Source organism: Pectinophora gossypiella, chromosome 14 (assembly GCF_024362695.1).
Source record: "Pectinophora gossypiella chromosome 14, ilPecGoss1.1, whole genome shotgun sequence".
Taxonomy (NCBI): Eukaryota; Metazoa; Arthropoda; class Insecta; order Lepidoptera; family Gelechiidae; genus Pectinophora; species Pectinophora gossypiella.
Window position 1 is genome coordinate 9,894,751 of NC_065417.1, and position 20,173 is coordinate 9,914,923.

Below are 20,173 nucleotides of genomic sequence, written 5' to 3' on the forward strand. Positions count from 1 at the left end.
TAATAAAATCACATGGTAATAAATAATTAAAGTCATAACGTTATTTACTTAAATTTTATGTCACTTCCTACCTAGCAATGTTAACTTACCTTTAATTAGGTTTATTAAATCAACGACTTTTGAATAAAGTCATAAAGATTGGATATTGTTTTGGTGATTAAATAACTACCTCACGCTTTGGGTATACATACCTACCTACTTGGGTAAGAGGTAGTTTTTACGGTATGTCATTTAGCATTTTGTATATAGGTGGGTAATCAGATAACATAATAAACTAGAATTCAGTCATCGGTCAAATGACCACGTGTTATTTTCTACCAGACGCGGCCAACACGCGGTGTTAAGTAAGTACCTAGATAGGTACCTAGGACTATCTTTATTTTATTCCATCTTGCAACTCTACCGAAAATTTGCAAACAATTGAAACATTACCTAATACATCATTTCACGGCCGCAATTCCTAACGGGACACGCAGAATAAAAGCAGTAAGTTAGTAATCAGGTTACAAAATACACTAGACTTCAGTCGTGGGTCAAATAACCACGACATGTGTTACTTTGTCAGAAGTGACCACCATATGGTGATATTTCAGTAGTACTAACTTTAAATTATTCAAAAAGTTTGTTTGTGTTACACCTAGTTATTAACATAATCCCTAAGGGGAGGGGACACACAGAACAAAAGCAATTGTAATAATCAAATGTCAAAATACAGTAGACTTCAGTAATGGATCATAAATAACACGCGGTCACGTGACCACGTGTTATTTCTACCAAACGTGACCACCACGTGGTATTTAAGTACTATCTACCGTTTATCTTTTTATTCACTCCAGCATCTCTACCATGTTGTTTTGGAGTCTTTACAACGATAAAAAAGCAAGCAAGTAGCAATATATCGAGGATTTGAGAATGTTAATATGCCTTCTCAAGTAAGTACGTAGGTAGGTAGATACCTACCTAATGCATATTGACAGTGTTCACTTGAAACGGTTGGAAAAACATGAACTCTGTTCTAGCCTAGGTAAATAAATAGATAGGTATACACCTATGTTCCGGCTAATCTCGAAAAACACTGGATTTTGCATTCGGTTTGTTATGATCTGCATTATATTTCTCCAAGAAGAGTTAGACTAGGTTAATTCTCCTCTAATAGGTACAACATAAATGGGGAGTTCCTAAATAACAAACAAAAGAGAAAATAGCCTTCTATTTTCTGTTGTGTTTTGTTTTAAGTACCTACTACTATTTTTAACTAAAAGAGCTAAAAAAGTAAAAAAGCTAAAAAAGTAGCAATCTCTTCCAGGCAATCAATCTTTTTTAATATACCTAGATGTAAATAAAATACAGCGGCGATTTGCGATAGTATTATGGTAATACTTCGATGGTAGAGACTGCTTTGGTAGAGTCACTTCAGCAGAGATTGCGACCCTATTTTGAACCTATATGACGGCACGCCCCGCACACTCCATACAAAAATCTCAATAATGTCCTATGGTGTAAGTAAGTATGTCTTTGAAGTATGTGCTTCCTTACCGCGTTCGAACGAGACAGACAGTGCACGCGCGCTACCAAGACTACGTAAAACCTATGGGTGAAATTAGCTCAGCGACCGGTACAAATTGGTGCGGAGCGGAGAGTTACCATTCTCTACGTGGTATTACTCTATATTCCATTTACCGTTTAAACTCAAACGTAATCTAGGTAGGTAATAAATTGTTTTCGTTCAGGCAGGACTGTTTTCTGCAGGAGCTATTTTATTCTACTTTGCAAAGGAAACCGATACAATGTACCTACTACCTAGATATTGCCCCTAGTTTGTTTGTAGTCGATTGGTAGTGGATTAAATATTTATTTAATCGCCTTGCCAGTTGCAACATTATGTATTATATTTTTGATGTGGTAACACACAATTTGGCTGTTACAAGGCTGTTAAATGACAGTTCTAGTGTTGCAGTGGGTAGGATTATTTCGGTTTGTATAATCGATGACATTATCGGTAAAATAAAAACAATATTTATTTATTGCCAAAGTTATCATGTGTTTTTGTATCTAGTACCCGGATCCGGGAAGTTAATTTGACTATCAAATTTGATGTATATTGCCGAAGCCATTCTGTACCTTATTTTTTAAACAAAATTAAATTATATTCATCATGTTAACTTACTAATAATGAGCAGTCCAAACCGGCCAAATAAAAAAAAAAAACATTTGATACTTTTCATAATGATTAATGGCGGAAAAACAAGATGGCCGCCATACAAAATTTTGTTTTTCCAGAAAATGTCTCGGGGGTAAAAACTGTGTATGGGGATGTCATCGGAACGTATTGTTGAGTATGGAAAAACTGCTCGATCTTGAAAAACTGTTCCGCATCAGGGAGACACCCTATGGCCTGACGAAACTATCGCACCTAGGACCGTTTTGTTTTCTTGATACCTATATAAATCTTGGTCAAATTTTATCGCCGGTGAAAAAAAAACAAAATGGCGGAAAAACAAGATGGCCGTCATACAAAATTTTGTTTTTCCCTAAAATGTCTCGGGGCAAATAAATGATGTATGGGGGTGTGATCGGAACGTCATATTTGATAACTGCTCCGCATCAGGAAGACACCTTACGGCCTGGCGAAACTAACGCACCTGGAACGTTTTGGTTTTCACGAAACCTATTTAATTCTTGGTCAAATTTTATCCCTGGTGAAAAAAAAACAAAATGGCTGAAAAACAAGATGGCCGCCATACAAAGTTTTGTTTTTCCAGAAAATGTCTCAGAGGTAGAATTGATGATCGGAACGTCATCTTGGAAAACTGCTCCGCATCAGGGGTCATCCTACGGCCTGGCAAAACCATAGCACCTAGAACTTTTTTGATTTCACGAGACCTATTCAAGTCTTGGTCAAATTCTATCGCGGTAAATAAATGGCGGGAAAAAGCTTCGAACTAATACAGGACACGCGAGCAGCTTGCTGCGAGCGAACCACGCGACATCTAGTTTTAAGTAACCACGTTGTTGTGTTTCCTGGAATGAGGATAAAAACTGCCTATTTCTCTCATCAGGTGTAGGTACTGTCGGGTGTTCGTAAATTTAATTTTAACACTATGCCCGTTGTGCAGCATTTTATTGCAAAATCATAGTGTTATATTATTAATTCCCGAAAGATCGGCAAGATGAAAACTTAGAAAGACTTCTTTTCAAACAAAACTGCTTTTTCCAACTGGTTGCTTTTTTTCGTAACTCATCCTTCAGATTATCACGAATTTTAGCTGGACGGTATGAAGAACTGACAAAATTTAGGAACACTCAACAGTGCTGCCGCCTTTGTGAGCTTCTAGTTTTTCTTTCCTTTTTTACCAAAAAAAACGATTTAATCGATTTTATTTAGTCAATGCGATAACCGTTAATCAAGCATCACTAGTTGTCAAATTTCATCCTCTCTCCCCGTAGTCCCTCCCCCCCTGTCGCTGTATGTGGACTGTGGAGGATCGAATCGAAGCTTTTAGGTTTTTGCGAAATTAAGCAAATTTTTATTTATTTAAAGGATAATTTCAGTGTCTGTTCTCGAGCTACTATCGTAATAAACAGCAAAAATGGGGCGCCGCTCAATAAATACCACTAAAAGTGGGAAATATATGAATCCGACTGATCAAGCGAGTATGTATTATTCTTTACATTTTGAAAATTTAGATTCTATATTCAGTAATTTTCTTAGCAAATATGATAATTACCTTTTGCATGTGCCTTCGCAACTGAACCGGCATTTATTTAGCTAAATAATTTTCGTTAGAGGTTATATATCGGTTGTTTATTATTATAGTATTACATTCTTCATTTGTACTGGACATTATTCTTCTCTAATTCATGTGATAGCTTCCATAAAATATGTTACTAACTTTTACTTACAGGAAAAGAGGCAAGAAAAAAGGAACTAAAGAAAAACAAAAGGCAAAGGCAAATGGTCCGAGCAGCAGTACTTAAAATGAAAGATCCCACACAGATACTTGAGGAGCTTCAGAAAATAGATGAAATGGGTTTGTATATTTCTTATAAAACACCAACTCACATACATCCCACTAATGGGCTGATAAGTTTTATTTAAAACAATTGGACGGCTGTCAAGCATACCATAGCAGTCTGGCATATATCACGACACTGAATGCTTAGCCATAGCTTAGCTTAGATCATGAATTTATATAAATAATAATCTTTCAGAGTATAATGTACTACAACCATCTCCGCTTAATGAAAAGGTGCTGAAAGAAAAGCGGAAAAAGTTGAGAGAAACATTTGACAGAGTTCTCAAGATGTATGTAAGTATTTGAGATTAGGTAAAATAATAATTTAAATTATCATAATATCACATCTTGTATAGTAAACAACTTTTTCAGATCTATTCTTTTTATCTTCTTTTATTTGACTACTGAGCTGGTGAATGCTTGTTTTAAAAGTGAACACCTTTAGTATTATTCTAATTTAAAAAATGCTGTTTATGAGCAATTTGGTATGTAAGCGAAAAAAGTTACGCTAATTCTAAAGCCATTTTTTAAGCTTTGTTTCTTTATTTTTAGCTCTCAAATCAGCTGAATGGTGTTGATGGTGACAAATAAAAAAATCTGTATCATAGAACTATAAGGTTGTTATTTTACAGGATAAAGATGAACCAGAGAAATGGGTAGAGTTGAAGCGTCAAGAAATGGAGTATGAAAAGAGACGTGCACATCTAATATCATACTATGAATCTGTGAAACATGCACAGTCCGTCCAAGTTGATGATATTCCGTTACCTACTTTACAAGTAAGTTTACTTAGTAATGTTTCAATTATTCTATTTTACTACTGCACTTTATAAGACACGACGAATTTATTAAAAACATCATAGAAGGGAAGCTACAAGGAAAGAGAGGAAGGGGAAGACCAAGAAGAGCTTACATGGAACAATAAAGAAAAGGCGAATGTCGTGTCTTATAAGGAGGTAAAGGAATTGGTTTTGATGGACAAGAATGGATAATGCTACACCGACAAAAGCGTGGCTTTTCAATTAGTGATGACTACTGCACCCAACAACTATATCCCAATTGGGATTAGTCAGAGGTACATCCATCGCAAGATGAGCACCCATGCTTCAATTCAGAGTTCTGTTAGACCAATGTGGTGAGTGAAAAATGTTTTAAAGTGTACATTTTTTTCAGGTTCCTGAAAATCTAATTTACGGCAATATGCCTTCACAAATACCTCTACCTGTGGACAGCACACACCCCAACATGCCAGTCAAACCTATATTGAAAAAGGATTCTGCATATAAAGTAAGAACAATTAGTCTATTTTATTTTATTACGTAGATCATTCAATTTGTTTGGATACTGACTTCCTATTTTCACAGTACAGTTTTTTAAAGGAGCCACCATAATCATAATTGAATTGAGTCAAGTGAGCTTTCTAATGATTGTTATAGAACTTAGTTGCTTTTCGGGCTTAAGCAGCTTGGAAAATAGGCCGGTCGCGTTTTGGATACGAATTTGCTTTTTACGTTAACGTGCGAATATTCGACGACCAACTCGCACGCAGGGTGCGCGCTTCCGTAGTATCCATATGGGCGAACACCCAGTAAACCCCAACCTTCCAAGTGTGGTTTAGACGGGTTGAATAGTTTAATGAATACTGACCACTAGTTTAATGAGATACTTTTTACGAAACATCAAAACGAAAATTTTCTGTAGAATTTTTATTTGAATTCCTGGCGTGTGACATCTTCAATAAAAGCAGTCAAATGGCATATTCATTGTTAATTCTTAATTATAAGTGCTTAAGAAAAATGAGATTTATTTTTACCGACTTCTTGTCATATTAGACTGGCTTCTATTTCTAGAATCTAAATTTAAATTCGAAAATAAGTCCTTAAGAAAAATGAGATTTATTTTTACCGACTTCTTGTCATATTAGACTGGCTTCTATTTCTACAATCTAAATTTTAATTCGAAAATAAGTCCTTAAGAAAAATGACATTTATTTTTATCGACTTCTTGTCATATTAGACTGGCTTCTATTTCTTGAATCTAAATTTAAATTCGAAAATAAGTCCTTAAGAGAAATGAGATTTATTTTTGTCATATTAGACTGACTTCTATTTCTAGATTAGCATTTTATAATTTTATCGTGGAGCCAGTCAAATACCTTATAAAGGTGACCATGCAAATAGATGCGCCGCAGGTGCAGCACGCGACAAAGTCATCGCTTTTTTGCTCCAAAATGCGTGTCGTGCGGCGCGGATGGGTGCGCGACGTTGATTACGATTTCATACAAAGATTTATAAAATGCGATGACTTCGGCGCGTGCGGCTCCTGTGGCGCATTTATGTGCGCAGCCGTTCACCTTTGGTAAGAAAAACTGCAAAGTGACATAGGCTATACATACAAATATTGATGTTGGTGTTTTTTAACAGAGTGACTCCCCTTTTGTTGACTCTAGTATACCATTCACAGGAGCGCCCACAAGGCGTGGAGCCCCCAGGCGTGCCTCCGGGCCCGCCGCCAGACTTCATGATACTGCTGCTAGAAGCCTCTAAAGTAGACAAACCTTGCGACCGGAAGTCCCTGCGCTTCTCCGACATGCCAGATGAGGGCCCGCCTGGAGAAACTGTATGTGGATTGAATTTTGTGTATTATTTATTTATTTTTGTACAGACAAAAGTGACATACCAAGAAAATACTGTATTATTTTGCTTTGCTTAACTTTGCTGTTGTTTAGAGTAGAATAAAAATATATTGATTGACGTAAGCGAATCATTTGACTATATTTAGGCGCTCTAGATTATAGTAAAGGAAGAATATCCAAAAAGTCATCTGGGGTATTGTGTTGTAACCATTATAACCATTAGGTATAACCATTCATTATCACCTCACAAAATGATTTTGAAAGTATCCCCACCTCTCGGTGTTGACCTAGAACCTGATTGCAAACCAAAAGCTCCGCAGAACACTACATCACGGAGATGGTTATTTAAGTCAAGATAAATAGGAATCTTTTTTAATTATTTGCGACTGGCTTCTATTTAAAGATAAACAATGGCACCATTGTCAATTTGGGCAACCACCAAATTCATTTTAATTGGACAGGACTAAAACTACCTCTTTCTCTTTCTTGTACGTATAGTAAGATTTGTAAGTGCAGGACGGCACTAGTTGAGCTCGAAAAACAAAATTAGGTTAAGTTTGTGTGCGCCCGAATAGGCACCGTTTTATAACTTATCTTTGACGCAGTGGTCTACCCAATTCCAGGCCCCAACCCCCCAAGTACCGCTACCGGTAGCCCCAACCAAGCCAACAGAGAACTATGACGGCGAAGCGATACCCGAGGAACACTTACCAGAACGACCTCCTTCACCCAAGCCGGCAACAGCCGCGCCTAAACCCACCTCGCTTCAACAGAGGATGTTAGCGCTCTCTGGGCAGAATATAGACGACTTTATGAAGGAAATGGAGGAGGTACATCGGAAGAGGGAGAGAGATCGACGCGCCGATTTGACTGCCAGGTATGGTTACTTTATCTAGGTCTTCAAATTATAGGCTACTTGATAACCTAGTTAATATAAACGAGACACTTTTTATGAAACGCCAATACGAAAGTTTTGTTTGGAGTTTGTGTGGAAATACTGTCCTGTGACGTCATCAATAAAAGCTGTCAAACGTCGTACTCATCGAAACTCAACTCGAAAAGTAAAATAAGATTGATTTTTGATTATCTTAGACTAGTTTATATTTATAGATTAGCATTTTATAATTTATCTTTGTCGTAGTCAAATACCCTATTGCACGACACAAAATTCTTAAACTAGGTTAGGAAATAAAAATGTTAAATGTTAAGTCGACAGGCATAAAATTTATAGAACACACGTCAATTTTAAGCAGAAATCTAAAACAACCGTCTAAAAATTTTACATCGGCCAATAACCCGGCAGAGTTAAGTAGACAGCACGTCAAACAGATTTCATACCAGCGAGATGCCTATTTTATTCGCCCGGGTTATTAATACGTTTCAAAATTGACAATCATCCGTCCCTTTCCTTTTCGGCGGATAAGAAAATGACGCGTATAACTTAAAATAAAATTAGGAGATGTCTGCAGGAATCGGGGTCAATATCCTTGTAACTTTAACTCACTGTCTGCAATAGCATGTCTTAAGAAGTAAGAACACACTTTACTTCTTACTTCAGATTAAACGCACTGAAGAGATCAGCGCCCGGTCGAGACAGCGATTCGGACAGCGAGAACGAGAACGGACCACCACCCGCCATGCTACCTCCACAAGCGCAACCACAACTGCAACCGCAACTGCAACCCATGCAACCCATGCCACCCATGCAACCGATGGCGATGCCGATGCAACCGCAACAATTGCCGCCCGATTTTGGGTTGGAACCACCCGGTGCCGAGATGCGGCAGATGCCGCCCCCGCTTATGCCACCAGGTGATGTTTTTTTTACAAGGGCCGCCACCAAAACGGATAGAAGACGCTCTCTACCTTCCGGTGATTGGTCGATTTCGCACCTCTCCTGTACTCTGTATGTCCTTATATGAGTAATCTTATAATTCCATATTTGGGGTTTTAATAACCCTGACACCAGGGTTGATGGGTTGGTAATCCACCTCACAACCCACACTATAGAAGAAGGGGTTTTAATTTTAACTATATTTGTAACTTTTGTGTTGACATAAACCTTTATTCTATTCTACCTCACGGCAAGACGGTTCGGTTGTCTAGTTTCCTGAGTTAACTAGTATGTAAGGTTAGTTTTTATTCACTCAACTCCTTGTGTTACCAAGGATTATTATGCCAATGACTTATACTAAAGGCGTACTCCACCATGCTGCTCCACTGCGGGTTGGTGCTCCATACTTAGTTCATACTCCAGTTGATTGAGGACAGGCCTGTGCCCAGCAGTAGGCCGCAATAAAGGCGGTTTATGTTGTATTTATACAAAATTAACCGTCTACTCGGCAAACAATAATGTTTTATTTAACCCGGTAGTGGACCTTGTAGATAGTGACTTGAAAAGCAGCCAGCTGGCTAATCAAGAATGAGGCATTAAGAATGTCTCAATATTGCAGGTCTCCGGCCGCCCCCTCTGCGACCTATGGGCCCTCCTCCGCTGCGCATGCCTCCAGGCCCGCCGGCAGGTCGGCCGGGTGCCCCTCCAGGTCCCCCGCCAGGCTTGCCGCCGCGCGCCATGTTGCGGCCCCCGGGCCCGCCGCCGGGGGCCCCTCCGCGCTTGCTGCGGCCGCTGGTCCCCCCGCCGCCGCCTAAAGCCATGCCCCCCGTGTCTGTGCTCACTGCTGCGCCGCAGCTCTTACCGAAGAAGGATGGGCCGCAAGGTCAGTAAACAATGGGACGCTAATTCAAGTGCAACCTTATTAATTTATCAACTCTTAAACTAGTATCTTCCTTCATTTACAATAAGCGAAAGAAAGAGATAGTTTTAGTCCTGTCAAATTGTGTTAAAATTTTTTGGTGATTGCCCGTATCGGCGCCAGTAGAATAAATAGTTAGTCTACAAAAAATACAGATTCGTGCGAAAGAGACATCAGGAAAATGCACTGTTCGGACAGTTGTCAATTTAATCCAGCTCTGGCGAAGGGTAGTACAATATTATTTCCTGTATACTAGTAGTGATAATGTAACACAATAGTTTTCTCTAAAAATTCCGAAGCCGTTCCATCTCAAGTTATTTTGTAAACAAAACGATTCTTTATCTAATATTTTTTACCCTCTTGACTTGATAAAGGCCAAGTTACGTAAAATATTTATAACTTATAATAATCATCACATTATTTGACAATAACTTAATTAGATGTAATGTAGTAATGGATTTGCTACAGGCAACGGCTGGTAATCTGTCACTATACATTTTTAACTTTAACATAACACACCTCGAGCTCTAGTAGCCCAGTTGGTAGAGCGCTTGTCTCTCACTTAGTGGTCGCAGGTTCGAATCCAGCACAGGCCTAAACCAATGATTGTCGAATTGTCTTCGAATTCATGTTTGGATTATAAATGGTTATCACGTGCTCAGAGGTGACTGAAAACATCGTGAGGAAACCCACATTCCCGAAAATGCATTTTCGGAGGTATGTGACCTAATCTGTATTGGCTGGTTTTCCCTTCGCCAAAGGTCAGGCAGGCAGTCGCTTCTGTAAAAAACTGGACCTGTCAAATCTTCAGGTTAGGTAAGTGGACCCTGTGAATAACGGGATAATGCTAGAGCGATGATATTTACGGTAAACACTAACTTGCGATGCGTGTACCTCTGACTACCCCAATTGGGATATAGACGTGAGCTTATGTTATATTTACGGTAAGAGACTAATACCAAAGGATTAAATACCTAAGCATTATTATTTCTCCCCAGGCGCAACGATATCAGCGAAACCTCAAATCAGGAATCTGTCTGCTGACGTCACTAGATTCGTGCCAAGTGCGTTGCGAGTGAAGCGCGAGGACAAGAAAGGCAAGCCCGTGAAGTCGACGTTACACCGACAGGCCGAGGCTCCCAAACAGGCGCCCAGCAAAGACGACGCGTACATGCAGTTCATGAAGGAAATGGAAGGACTCTTATAGGATATTATTATAATGTACATAATGCGGATGAAGTCAATAGGAATAAAGAGTTTAAGACTATTCTACACTGTTTTTTGTTTACTGTTCATTCACATCCCGCGGTTCATGTACATAAGCCTACAACTATATCCCAATGGGAGTCATACATCGCAAGATGAACTAAGTACCCACACCTCATGCTATCTGTTAGACCAACGTCTTCTTCTATCAAATGAGCCATGTCAGGGGCCTTTGGGGCTTCATGGTCATCTGATCCCACATAAAAATCGTCCCGCGGGCTGAATGACCCCTTTCGATTTTTTGCGTGGGTGAGTGGACTTGACTCAACCCGCGGGCTCAGACGACTACTACTTTCAACTAAAGGGTCTACTCGGCCCGCGGGCTCAGACGACTACTACATTCAACCAAAGGGTCTACTCGGCCCACAGATTTATAATTGGTGATATCTAAATGTTAACTTTTGACACTGAGCTAAAGTTCATTATACTCGATACTAATAGAAAGGCAAATCAATAAAAAAAATTACAAGCCAAAACTCACTGGGGGCAGATTCACTTAGCTTATCCTGGCATGGCCTTTACATTACATTGCTTACCCCATCTAATGATGGTTATTGTTTTTGGACAATAAAGGAAACAAACAAGCTTATGGATGATCTGATGGTAAGTGGGCAACGGGCATTGATAAGAAAAAAATAATGTTTTTTTTAACATTTTTATTTTGTAAAATAGACTAATTTGAGATACTAATTTGAAGGATTTGTGATATAAATGCATTATAAATTATTTATAGAATTTTAAAGTTATGCAGCTCATAATATAAAAATCTGTTCTGTTGTCGGTAGAGAGTGGTCGACTGAACCCGCGGGCTAAGTAGACCCTTTAGCGGTAGAGAGTGGTCAACTGAACCCGCGGGCTCAGTTGTCCAGACAGGTGGAACGACTCACCCACGCAAAAAATCGAAAGGGGTCATTCAGCCCGCGGGACGATTTTTATGTGGGATCAGATGACCATGAAGGGGCCTTTGGTGGCTCAATAGTAACGCTAACACAGGAGTTGAGGTTGGTAATTCACCTCACAACCCACACGATAGAAGAAGATGGTCGAGCTAACTGTGTTAGTGAAAACTGCTCTTAAGATAATGTTCTTTTACGTTGGCTAGTTATCAGAGACTACGCAAAAGCACTAGTCAGACGACTTGTAAAGAACTTCGTTACCTCTTCTTATTTTAGCTAGTCTATCCCACTGCAGGGCAAAGGATCTTGATTTTTTATTCGAGGTAACATGTTTACTAGATACAAAAAGTTTTATTTGATCATACAGGATGTTAGTGACATCATACCGAATACTGAGGGGGGATGATTCAGACTATGATTCTGAGACGATATTAAGTGGAATTTCCCGTCGACTGTATATTTTCTAAGGTCACGACAGCATGACAATAGTGTTGCTATTTAACATGCGTTACTTCGATCCATTGATGTGTTATGTTATCTCATTGCGTGCATGTAACTACGTATAGTCGTATTTGAACTAGTCTCGAAATAAATTGATTATCGATGCGTATAGCTTTGTGTACACTTATTCTTGCGTGGTGTGGTGTGTGTTAGTGGTACGGGCGTGCATTTCCATCCGCTAGCTACCTTGGTCATTTTCCCTAAAAGTAATTCCAAAGAATCTTAAGTAAATTATAGCATTGATATGATAAATAGCCCGTGCTCCAATGTATAATCTTTCATCCTAAGGTTACCTGGCAGAAATTGCTGTTTAGCAATAAGGCCGCCTATTGTGCTTATGTTTTATTCGTATATTTATGTCCTTTGTATAATAATGTTGTTGTGCAATAAAGTATTATTGATTGATTGATAAATAGTCATAAAGTAAGTAAAAGGAACTTACAAAAAGACGAACTCGAACTGTTGGTCTTAAAGCCGTATCAAAGCAATTTTCAATTTGACATTTGCGCTTACTTTTAAAAGTGATTGCGCAATGTCAATAAATAAGCAACCTTGCTTTTTTAGGTGAATTGCTTCAATGTGGCCTTCGTCATGACACAATTTTTCTTAAATGACACTTATTTTCTGAATCAGTGAGGGACCGCTTGTCCAGCATTTTTATTAAACTTTGATAGACAATACTCTCGTGTCAGTTGTTGATGGCCGACTTTACCATCCCTCGATCGCTGACGTAGTTTTGTGTTTCCTATTTGCGCAGTAAAGTATTTGTTATGTTATGTAGAGAAAAAAGCGCTGTTGTTTTTGAAAGAAAACACACGTAGCTTGAGATTAATATTGTATACTAAATAATAATTACTAAGTATGTATTCATGAGGCGAGAGCATTGGCTAATTAACATATGGACAGAAGTTCGGCGATGGAGCAGGATTGAATGCAGCACGTTTTCATGTCTTCTAATGACCAGGCTTTGGAAAGCCTCTCTCTGCTGTTGTACTGTTCTGCAAAAAAAGGAAATGGGTTAACACTTATAATGGACAAAGGTTTATAGGCGAGGTCTCGATAAGTACCTACTCTTCGTCCACTCGATTCAGCCTTTTGGTACTTATTTTAAGTTGACATTTACGTTTCCAACTTGAGATCTTTACTCACTGGAGTCGAGCATATCATACTGCCAACATAATAATACGAAAATAATGACGTCATGCGATGCCATAGAATAAGGAATAATACTACGTATAGAACGGAAACTCTCCCCTCCCCATCGGCGTCTGAGCTAGGATTAACCCCCCTCCAAACCCTCCATCCCTCGAACATAGTTTAGACTTGAATCGTATGGTGTCCGACGTCAGACACATAGATGCGCGTGTACGATAATGTCAATGTGTAGTACGTGTCTGTGTAAGTCGAGGTTGTTTGTATGAAGTGTCCGGGGTATGTCTTAACTTTAATCTATTTGCTTCGATAAGTACTGATACATAGTATTATTCCTTATTCTATGGTTAAGCTTCATCATCATCAATTTAAGAGCCACGCTCTTGTCGGTGCAGCATTTTACACGCTACTTTTTTAGGGAAAAATAGAGCAGTGGTTTCCCTCTTGCCTTCCGCCCCGCACTACTCTGTCTGACGCAAGTGGGATGGTTAAGGTTGCGTGGCAGAAATTGCTGTTTAGCAATTTGGCTGCCTATTGTGCTTATTTTGCTCGTCTGTACGTGTCCTGAGTTTAAACGTTTTTTGTGCAATAAAGAATTATTGATTGATTTATGGAGTTTCATAGCCTTTAGGCAAAAGTCCGGTAGGAAATAGGCATGAGAGTGAATTTATGTATCTACATGGCATTTTGTTTTAAGTTTACGCGGTTATCATAATTAAAACACATAATAACGGGTTCTTACCGCGCTCAAAGCAGGGATATGAGACTCCCGATATTTCGGCACTATTGTAAGTGCCATGAAAAAAAAATCTCAAATCAATCAATGCAACAGTATCGAAATATCGGGAGTCTCATATCCCTGCTTTGAACGCGGTAAGTACCCGTTATTTTGTGTTTTAATTACATGGCATTTGTTTGTTAATGCTTACCCTTCGAGTAGTAATTAGGGCATATTGCGCCAATCAGGTTCTGGAGTGAAGTGATGCACTGGTAAAGTGACAGGTCACTATGGAACGTAGTCACAATATGCGAGAGCACTTGATGGTTGTATATCATCATCACGAACAGTATGAAGTACTTGGTCTTCATCTTGTGGGACCCTGTAAAGAATAAGTACTTTTTAAAGAAAGAAAGAAAGAAACATTTATTACTTCCGGACACCACAGACAGACAGGTACCTACATTACATTCAACACAGGACAGAAACCACACGGAAATCAATACACAGAAAAAAAGAAAACAAAACAAAAAGAAAACCAAGAAGTGTTTTTAAGTAACTGAGTAGCGTAATATTAGTTATAGGTAACTTAACATAAGCTAACGACTATATCCCAATTGGGATAGTCTGAAGTACAACCGTCGCAATAATATGAACTAAGTACCTACGTCGCTTTCTGTTAGACCAACGTGATAGGTGGTGAGCCGTATCGCCGTCTAAAATGGGCGAACCAACTGTGTTAGTGTTTATCGTTACAATTGGTTACTTATAATGAATGATAGGGATGAGCTGGGAAGGAAAAAGGAAAATAAATATGCGGTCTGTGTCTGGACCCGCCTGCAATTTTATTCTTTTTATTGAGGCATTCAACTTTTAATGTTGAGGCGAATCCACATAAAGTATAAGGTATAAAGGCAGAAATTAAATAATTAGAGAAACATAATTGCCCGCAATCTTCCCCCCTCCCCCTTCTCGTAACCCCCACCCCCGTAAGACACTTGCAACCACACTTGTGTATTAGTAAACTATTACGACCGTGGCCACACTCCCTAAAATAGGTATGGTGGACTGTACTAGTGACAGCGACCCTATATAGTAAGTAAGTATACCTATTCCCGGTAGTCTTACCAGTTCAACTACTGAGAACTGTTTCCTTCCCAATAGACTTACTGAATAGTAAGACTTCGCTTTTCCTATTAGTTTTACTTTGTCAGATTTTTTACAAGGCAATCTTTGTAGAGGCTGGAGCCTAAAACCTAGTACCTGTGTTTTAGGACTAATAGGACCTAACAATAAAAGCGAGTACACTGCATTGAGTCATGTCAGGGGCCTCTGGCGGCTCTGTAATAACCCTGACACCAGGGTTGATGAGGTTGGTATTCCACCTCACAACCCACACGATAAGAAGAAGAAGACTGGATTGATCAACATTTGGAGAGAATGGTGGTCTGTATCAGTGACAGCTACCCTATAGGTACCTACATAATGCATCATTGTATACCCAAGAAGGGCATCCATTATGTTAAATGTGCATAGACTCATTTATTTATAAATATAAACCATTCATAAATGTTTATCACGAAGAGAGCATAATAGTTGTGGTATTTCATTGAAAAATGTGATAAAACATTTCACCAGTGCAGGATTATCAGTTAGGCAGAGTGGGTAACTGTCTGGGACCCCGCATCGGCTAGGCAATGCGACCTAAGATTGGTTTTGCCAAAATGATAATTAACAAAATGGTATGCGTTGTTTTTTATATTTTTAACAGACTTCAAAAAATAAGCTCGGTGAGGTGTGGGTACCAGCATGGCCGGATCGTGAATTTGTGGGACCCTGGGCTGAAACTACTTGTGGGCCTATCTTAGTACTCAACTAATAGCCTTGCCAAGAAACTGTTTCTATAATGATTATATTATTCTTATACATTATATTTTTTATTGCACAAAAAACATAAATATTAAGTACTTAAATCTACGCAAGTATTAGTCGTACAAAAGGCGACCTTATTGCTGTGTAGCAATCTCTTCCAAGTAACCTTTGGGTCAGAGAGAAACCGAAATAGAAATGTACATTATAATATATTATAAAAGAAAATAAAAAGAACAAAATTGGTAAGGTACCAGCACTTCCCCAATTGGGATATATGTATAGTCGTAAGCGTATGTTATGTTTAAAAAAGGAGAAGGTGCTTGACGCTTATGTATTGTATTTTGTTAGGTACCTATATAAAGTGTGTAAAAGTGGCATTGGCGCATCCGGGGGGAGGGGGGAGGAGGAGGAGGGGGGGGGGGTTGTGTCATGTAGTTCATGACCTATGTAATCCCTATATAAACCCCTGTCTAATTCTCTACGGAGGTAGGTTGTCTGCGACCTGGTAACCCCCCCCCCTGATATAAAATCTGGATCCACCCCTGTATATGGGCCCAAAGACTTAGATGGCCTACAGGCCCCACGTGGTTGTTCCGGCCCTGCATCTAGCTTTCCAGTAGTAAACACTGAGAGACACTTACGAGTAGGTATCATACCTATTATTATCAATGAGTTGAGTATTTTTTGGAATATTTACTTTGAAAGTTTTGGTGTCACCTACTTGTCGCTGAGTTGGGTTCATAAGATTACGTTTTGATTGATAAACGACCGTACGTACAAACAAAGTAAAATATTAAAGTTAGTTTTTTACCTAACCTCTGTACTACCTACTAAATAAGTATTTAGGTATCTACGGTAGTATTTACGTAATAATTATAGATGAGATGTTTCGATAATCGGAACATTGCAGAAGATAATGCTGTTTTATGTCATAAAGAGAAAATTTAAATCGAAAAAAAAAACCGAATCGTATTATTGATTGATTGATTCAAAAAAATCTTACTCGTACGGGACTTGAACCCCAGCTCTAACACGGTTAGTGCTATAAAAACAATTTTTTTTGACGTGACTGTAAAGGGTATAGCGAGGTAAGGAAGACGAAATGGCCCCCATGGCCCATGACGGAATTATCATTTGTACTGGTATTGGCACTCTAAAAGAATACGAAATGTAAGGTCGTTGACCCCTGACCTTGACCTGTCTTTGAGATATTCGAGAAAGTTCGTACGCGCGCCGAGTTTTTTCAAAAATTTTTTTCCGAAAAACTATAAAAGCTAGAAGAATGGGACCAATTGCGTATTATTAGGGATACTTTGAAAAATATTCTGTATTTTTTTCAGAGTTCTGGTGAAATGACAACTGTGCAAAATAATAAAACAAAATATAAATATATTTTTTTAGTACTGTTCTATTATGTCTACCACGGCAAAAAAAATATATGATACTCTTTGATTTATATACTTACACCACACAAAAACTGATCAAAATCAAAGAGGCGCTTCTTGAGTAATTATGAATTTACTTGGTGTGCGTACGGCTGGTAGGAACTAATTAAAGAGGTCGTTTTTAGATTAATTATTATAATTACATGGTAAACATAATTTTAATCATCATCATCACTATTTTCATTTATTACAACATTGACTGCATCATTTGAAAATATTTTCGACAGAATTTCAGCAGGACGTAAAATGCGAGATAGATATCTCGCATGAGCTAAGTAATATAATTATTACACTTGCGACATATGAAAATCGACTTGCGAAAATCGTATTTTGGGCAAAAGAAAACCCATTTATGCAAACCGTTTACCATCTGTACTACGAACTAGAGTTTTAAGTTAAGCATCCTGTAGCACTTTCTTCATAATAGTGGCATCATTTTCCGTACCATAAATTAGCCCAGCAAAATCAACTATAAAACCGTTCGTAGTACAGATTGTAAACGTGTTTGCATAAATGGGTTTTCTTTTGCCTAGAATACGATTTTCGCAAGTCTATTTTCATATATCGCAAGTGTAATAATTATATTATTTAGCTCATGCGAGATATCTATCTCGCATTTTACGTCCTGCTGAAATTCTGTCGAAAATATTTTCAAATGATGCAATCAATGTTGTAATAAATGAAAATAGTGATGATGATGATTAAAATTATGTTTACCAAGTAATTATAATAATTAATCTAAAAACGACCTCTTTAATTAGTTCCTACCAGCCGTACGCACACCAAGTAAATTCATAATTACTCAAGAAGCGCCTCTTTGATTTTGATCAGTTTTTGTGTGGTGTAAGTATATAAATCAAAGAGTATTATATATTTTTTTTGGCGCGGTAGACATAATAGAACAGTACTAAAAAAATATATTTATATTTTGTTTTATTATTTTGCACAGTTGTCATTTCACCAGAACTCTGAAAAAAATACAGAATATTTTTCAAAGTATCCCTAATTATACGCAATTGGTCCCATCCTTCTAGCTTTTATAGTTTATCGGAAAAAAATTTTTGAAAAAACTCGGCGGGCGTACGAACTTTCTCGAATATCTCAAAGACAGGTCAAGGTCAGGGGTCAACGACCTTACATTTCGTATTCTTTTAGAGTGCCAATACCAGTACAAATGATAATTCCGTCATGGGCCATGGGGGCCATTTCGTCTTCCTTACCTCGCTATACCCTTTGCCGCAAATGGCATTAACTACTTGGCCGAAAAATAAAAACAACCAAAACAACAACAATCACATCAAATCATAATCAAATATACTTTATTATACACAAACACAACATACAAACATTTATAAAACATTTAGCAACAGTACAAGATGATCCTTAATCTTTTGCGCTCAATGAACTACTAAACAGAACACGATCTGCTTGTTTTTCCGGGCATGTCGTAAAATCCGACAAACGGATTGTGTCATTTCTAACCGGTAAACGGAATTTCCGTCCACCATTTTAAACATGATGGACAATATTGTTACGGGCGCTATCGACCATGCTGATCCCTATGGCCGTCTTAGGACTTCGTATCAACAGTGGCTGCGAGTTGTTTTGATTACTCGTAGCTCTGCCTACCCGGCGTGAGTTTATGTATACCATGTATGTATTTTACCAATATGCAATGTAAAGCAGTTCTACACGTTCTCAAAAACCGGGTAAAAAAAATAAAATCACGCGAAGGAGTACCTAATTCCGCACGTGGAGAAACCAGTTCTTTTTTGCAAGTAAGTACCTACATAATTTAATTTTAAATTTGACTTCCACGTGGAAATTATTTTTTGTTATATCATTACGATTAAGTATGTAATTTTTATATCCACAAGTAAATATTTTTATTTCCTGTCATTTCATCTATTTACTTAAATATAATTTAGATAATTAACAAAAATAATGCTATTTACTGCACTCGTCAAAAAGCCCGCCCCTAACTAATAATAAAAAACTAAATAACTAATAATAAATAACTAATAATAAATAATTTTTATATTGAGAAGATTAATGTACTTATGTCGAGAGGTGCACTCTTGCGTGCGAGATTTTCAGACACAATAGCTAAACAATGGGGGTTTGGAATTTTGGATTTTAAAATGGTTTTCGCTGTTACGACTTTAAACTTAAATTCAACTTACCTTGCCTTTAAATCACCAGGAGCCAAACATGAACACTTTCTCCTGAAGATTACTTCCAATAGATATAAATCCACAAAGATCCCGGCTTATATACCTTCCTGCACGCGCTTAACTATTAATTTAATTATTTCTAAGGAAAGTATAGTAAGTTTTAACTCGAAAAGTTGTATCAAGTCGTTTTTACAAGGACCCGTATTTCATATTCTGCTCGTTGCCCTAGCGGTATTCCCATGAATGTATTACTTGTATTGGATGCAGTGGTAAATATTATAATAGGAAACGCGCGTCGACTCAGCTCGATAAAGAATGTCACTGGTCTCAGACAGTGCTCTCTTAAAATAACGTAAACATGTTATTTATAAATTAACGAGATCATGTTTATCGTAGCATTTATCTAACGGATTGACCTATCTGTGGGAACAGAAACAGTAAACACTGTGTAATCTTGTTTCACGCGGCTGGGGAGATGTAGACGATGTTCATACTGGTAGGGCTGCGATGTCCACGAGTACCTACACATTTATACATACAGGGTGTTAGTAACGTCGTAACGAAAACTTTGAGGGACTGATATGGATGATTCAGACCATGACTCTGAGTTGATATCAAGTGGAATTTCCTGTCGCAAAAGTAGAGAAATGAAAATAATTAAACACAAACACAAAAAAGTCATGAATGTGACGGAAAATTCCACCTGATATTAACTCAGAATCATGGTCTGAATCATCCCCCTCAG

General features: G+C 38.1%; 1 protein-coding gene and 1 long non-coding RNA gene across 2 annotated transcripts; one reads left to right on the top strand and one right to left on the bottom strand.

Annotated features, from left to right (window-relative positions):
* Window positions 1-3,442: 3,442 nt before the first annotated feature.
* On the top strand, window positions 3,443-10,676 carry LOC126372858 (WW domain-binding protein 11). The gene is made up of 10 exons (XM_050018776.1): window positions 3,443-3,654; window positions 3,906-4,031; window positions 4,213-4,310; window positions 4,649-4,795; window positions 5,190-5,303; window positions 6,480-6,635; window positions 7,275-7,528; window positions 8,210-8,463; window positions 9,105-9,368; window positions 10,403-10,676. The coding sequence occupies exons 1-10, from the start codon at window positions 3,591-3,593 to the stop codon at window positions 10,609-10,611; spliced, it is 1,686 nt and encodes a 561-aa protein (XP_049874733.1). The 5' UTR covers window positions 3,443-3,590; the 3' UTR covers window positions 10,612-10,676.
* Window positions 10,677-12,904: 2,228 nt separating this feature from the next.
* Window positions 12,905-19,773, bottom strand: LOC126372895 (uncharacterized). Its single transcript, XR_007567235.1, has 3 exons — window positions 19,438-19,773; window positions 14,149-14,319; window positions 12,905-13,065 (listed from the first exon to the last, which is right to left on the bottom strand). It is a non-coding gene; the product is annotated as an uncharacterized LOC126372895 (long non-coding RNA).
* Between the last annotated feature and the right edge of the window lie 400 nt (window positions 19,774-20,173).

What these genes read in the sequence shown, in the direction of transcription:
- LOC126372858 (XM_050018776.1), top strand. Translation starts at nt 3,591, where the DNA reads ATGGGGCGCCGCTCAATAAATACCACTAAAAGTGGGAAATATATGAAT. An exon ending in AAAAGGATTCTGCATATAAA is followed by an intron (nt 5,304 to 6,479) that starts GTAAGAACAATT and finishes TACCATTCACAG; the next exon opens with GAGCGCCCACAAGGCGTGGA. An exon ending in GCCCCCGCTTATGCCACCAG is followed by an intron (nt 8,464 to 9,104) that starts GTGATGTTTTTT and finishes TCAATATTGCAG; the next exon opens with GTCTCCGGCCGCCCCCTCTG.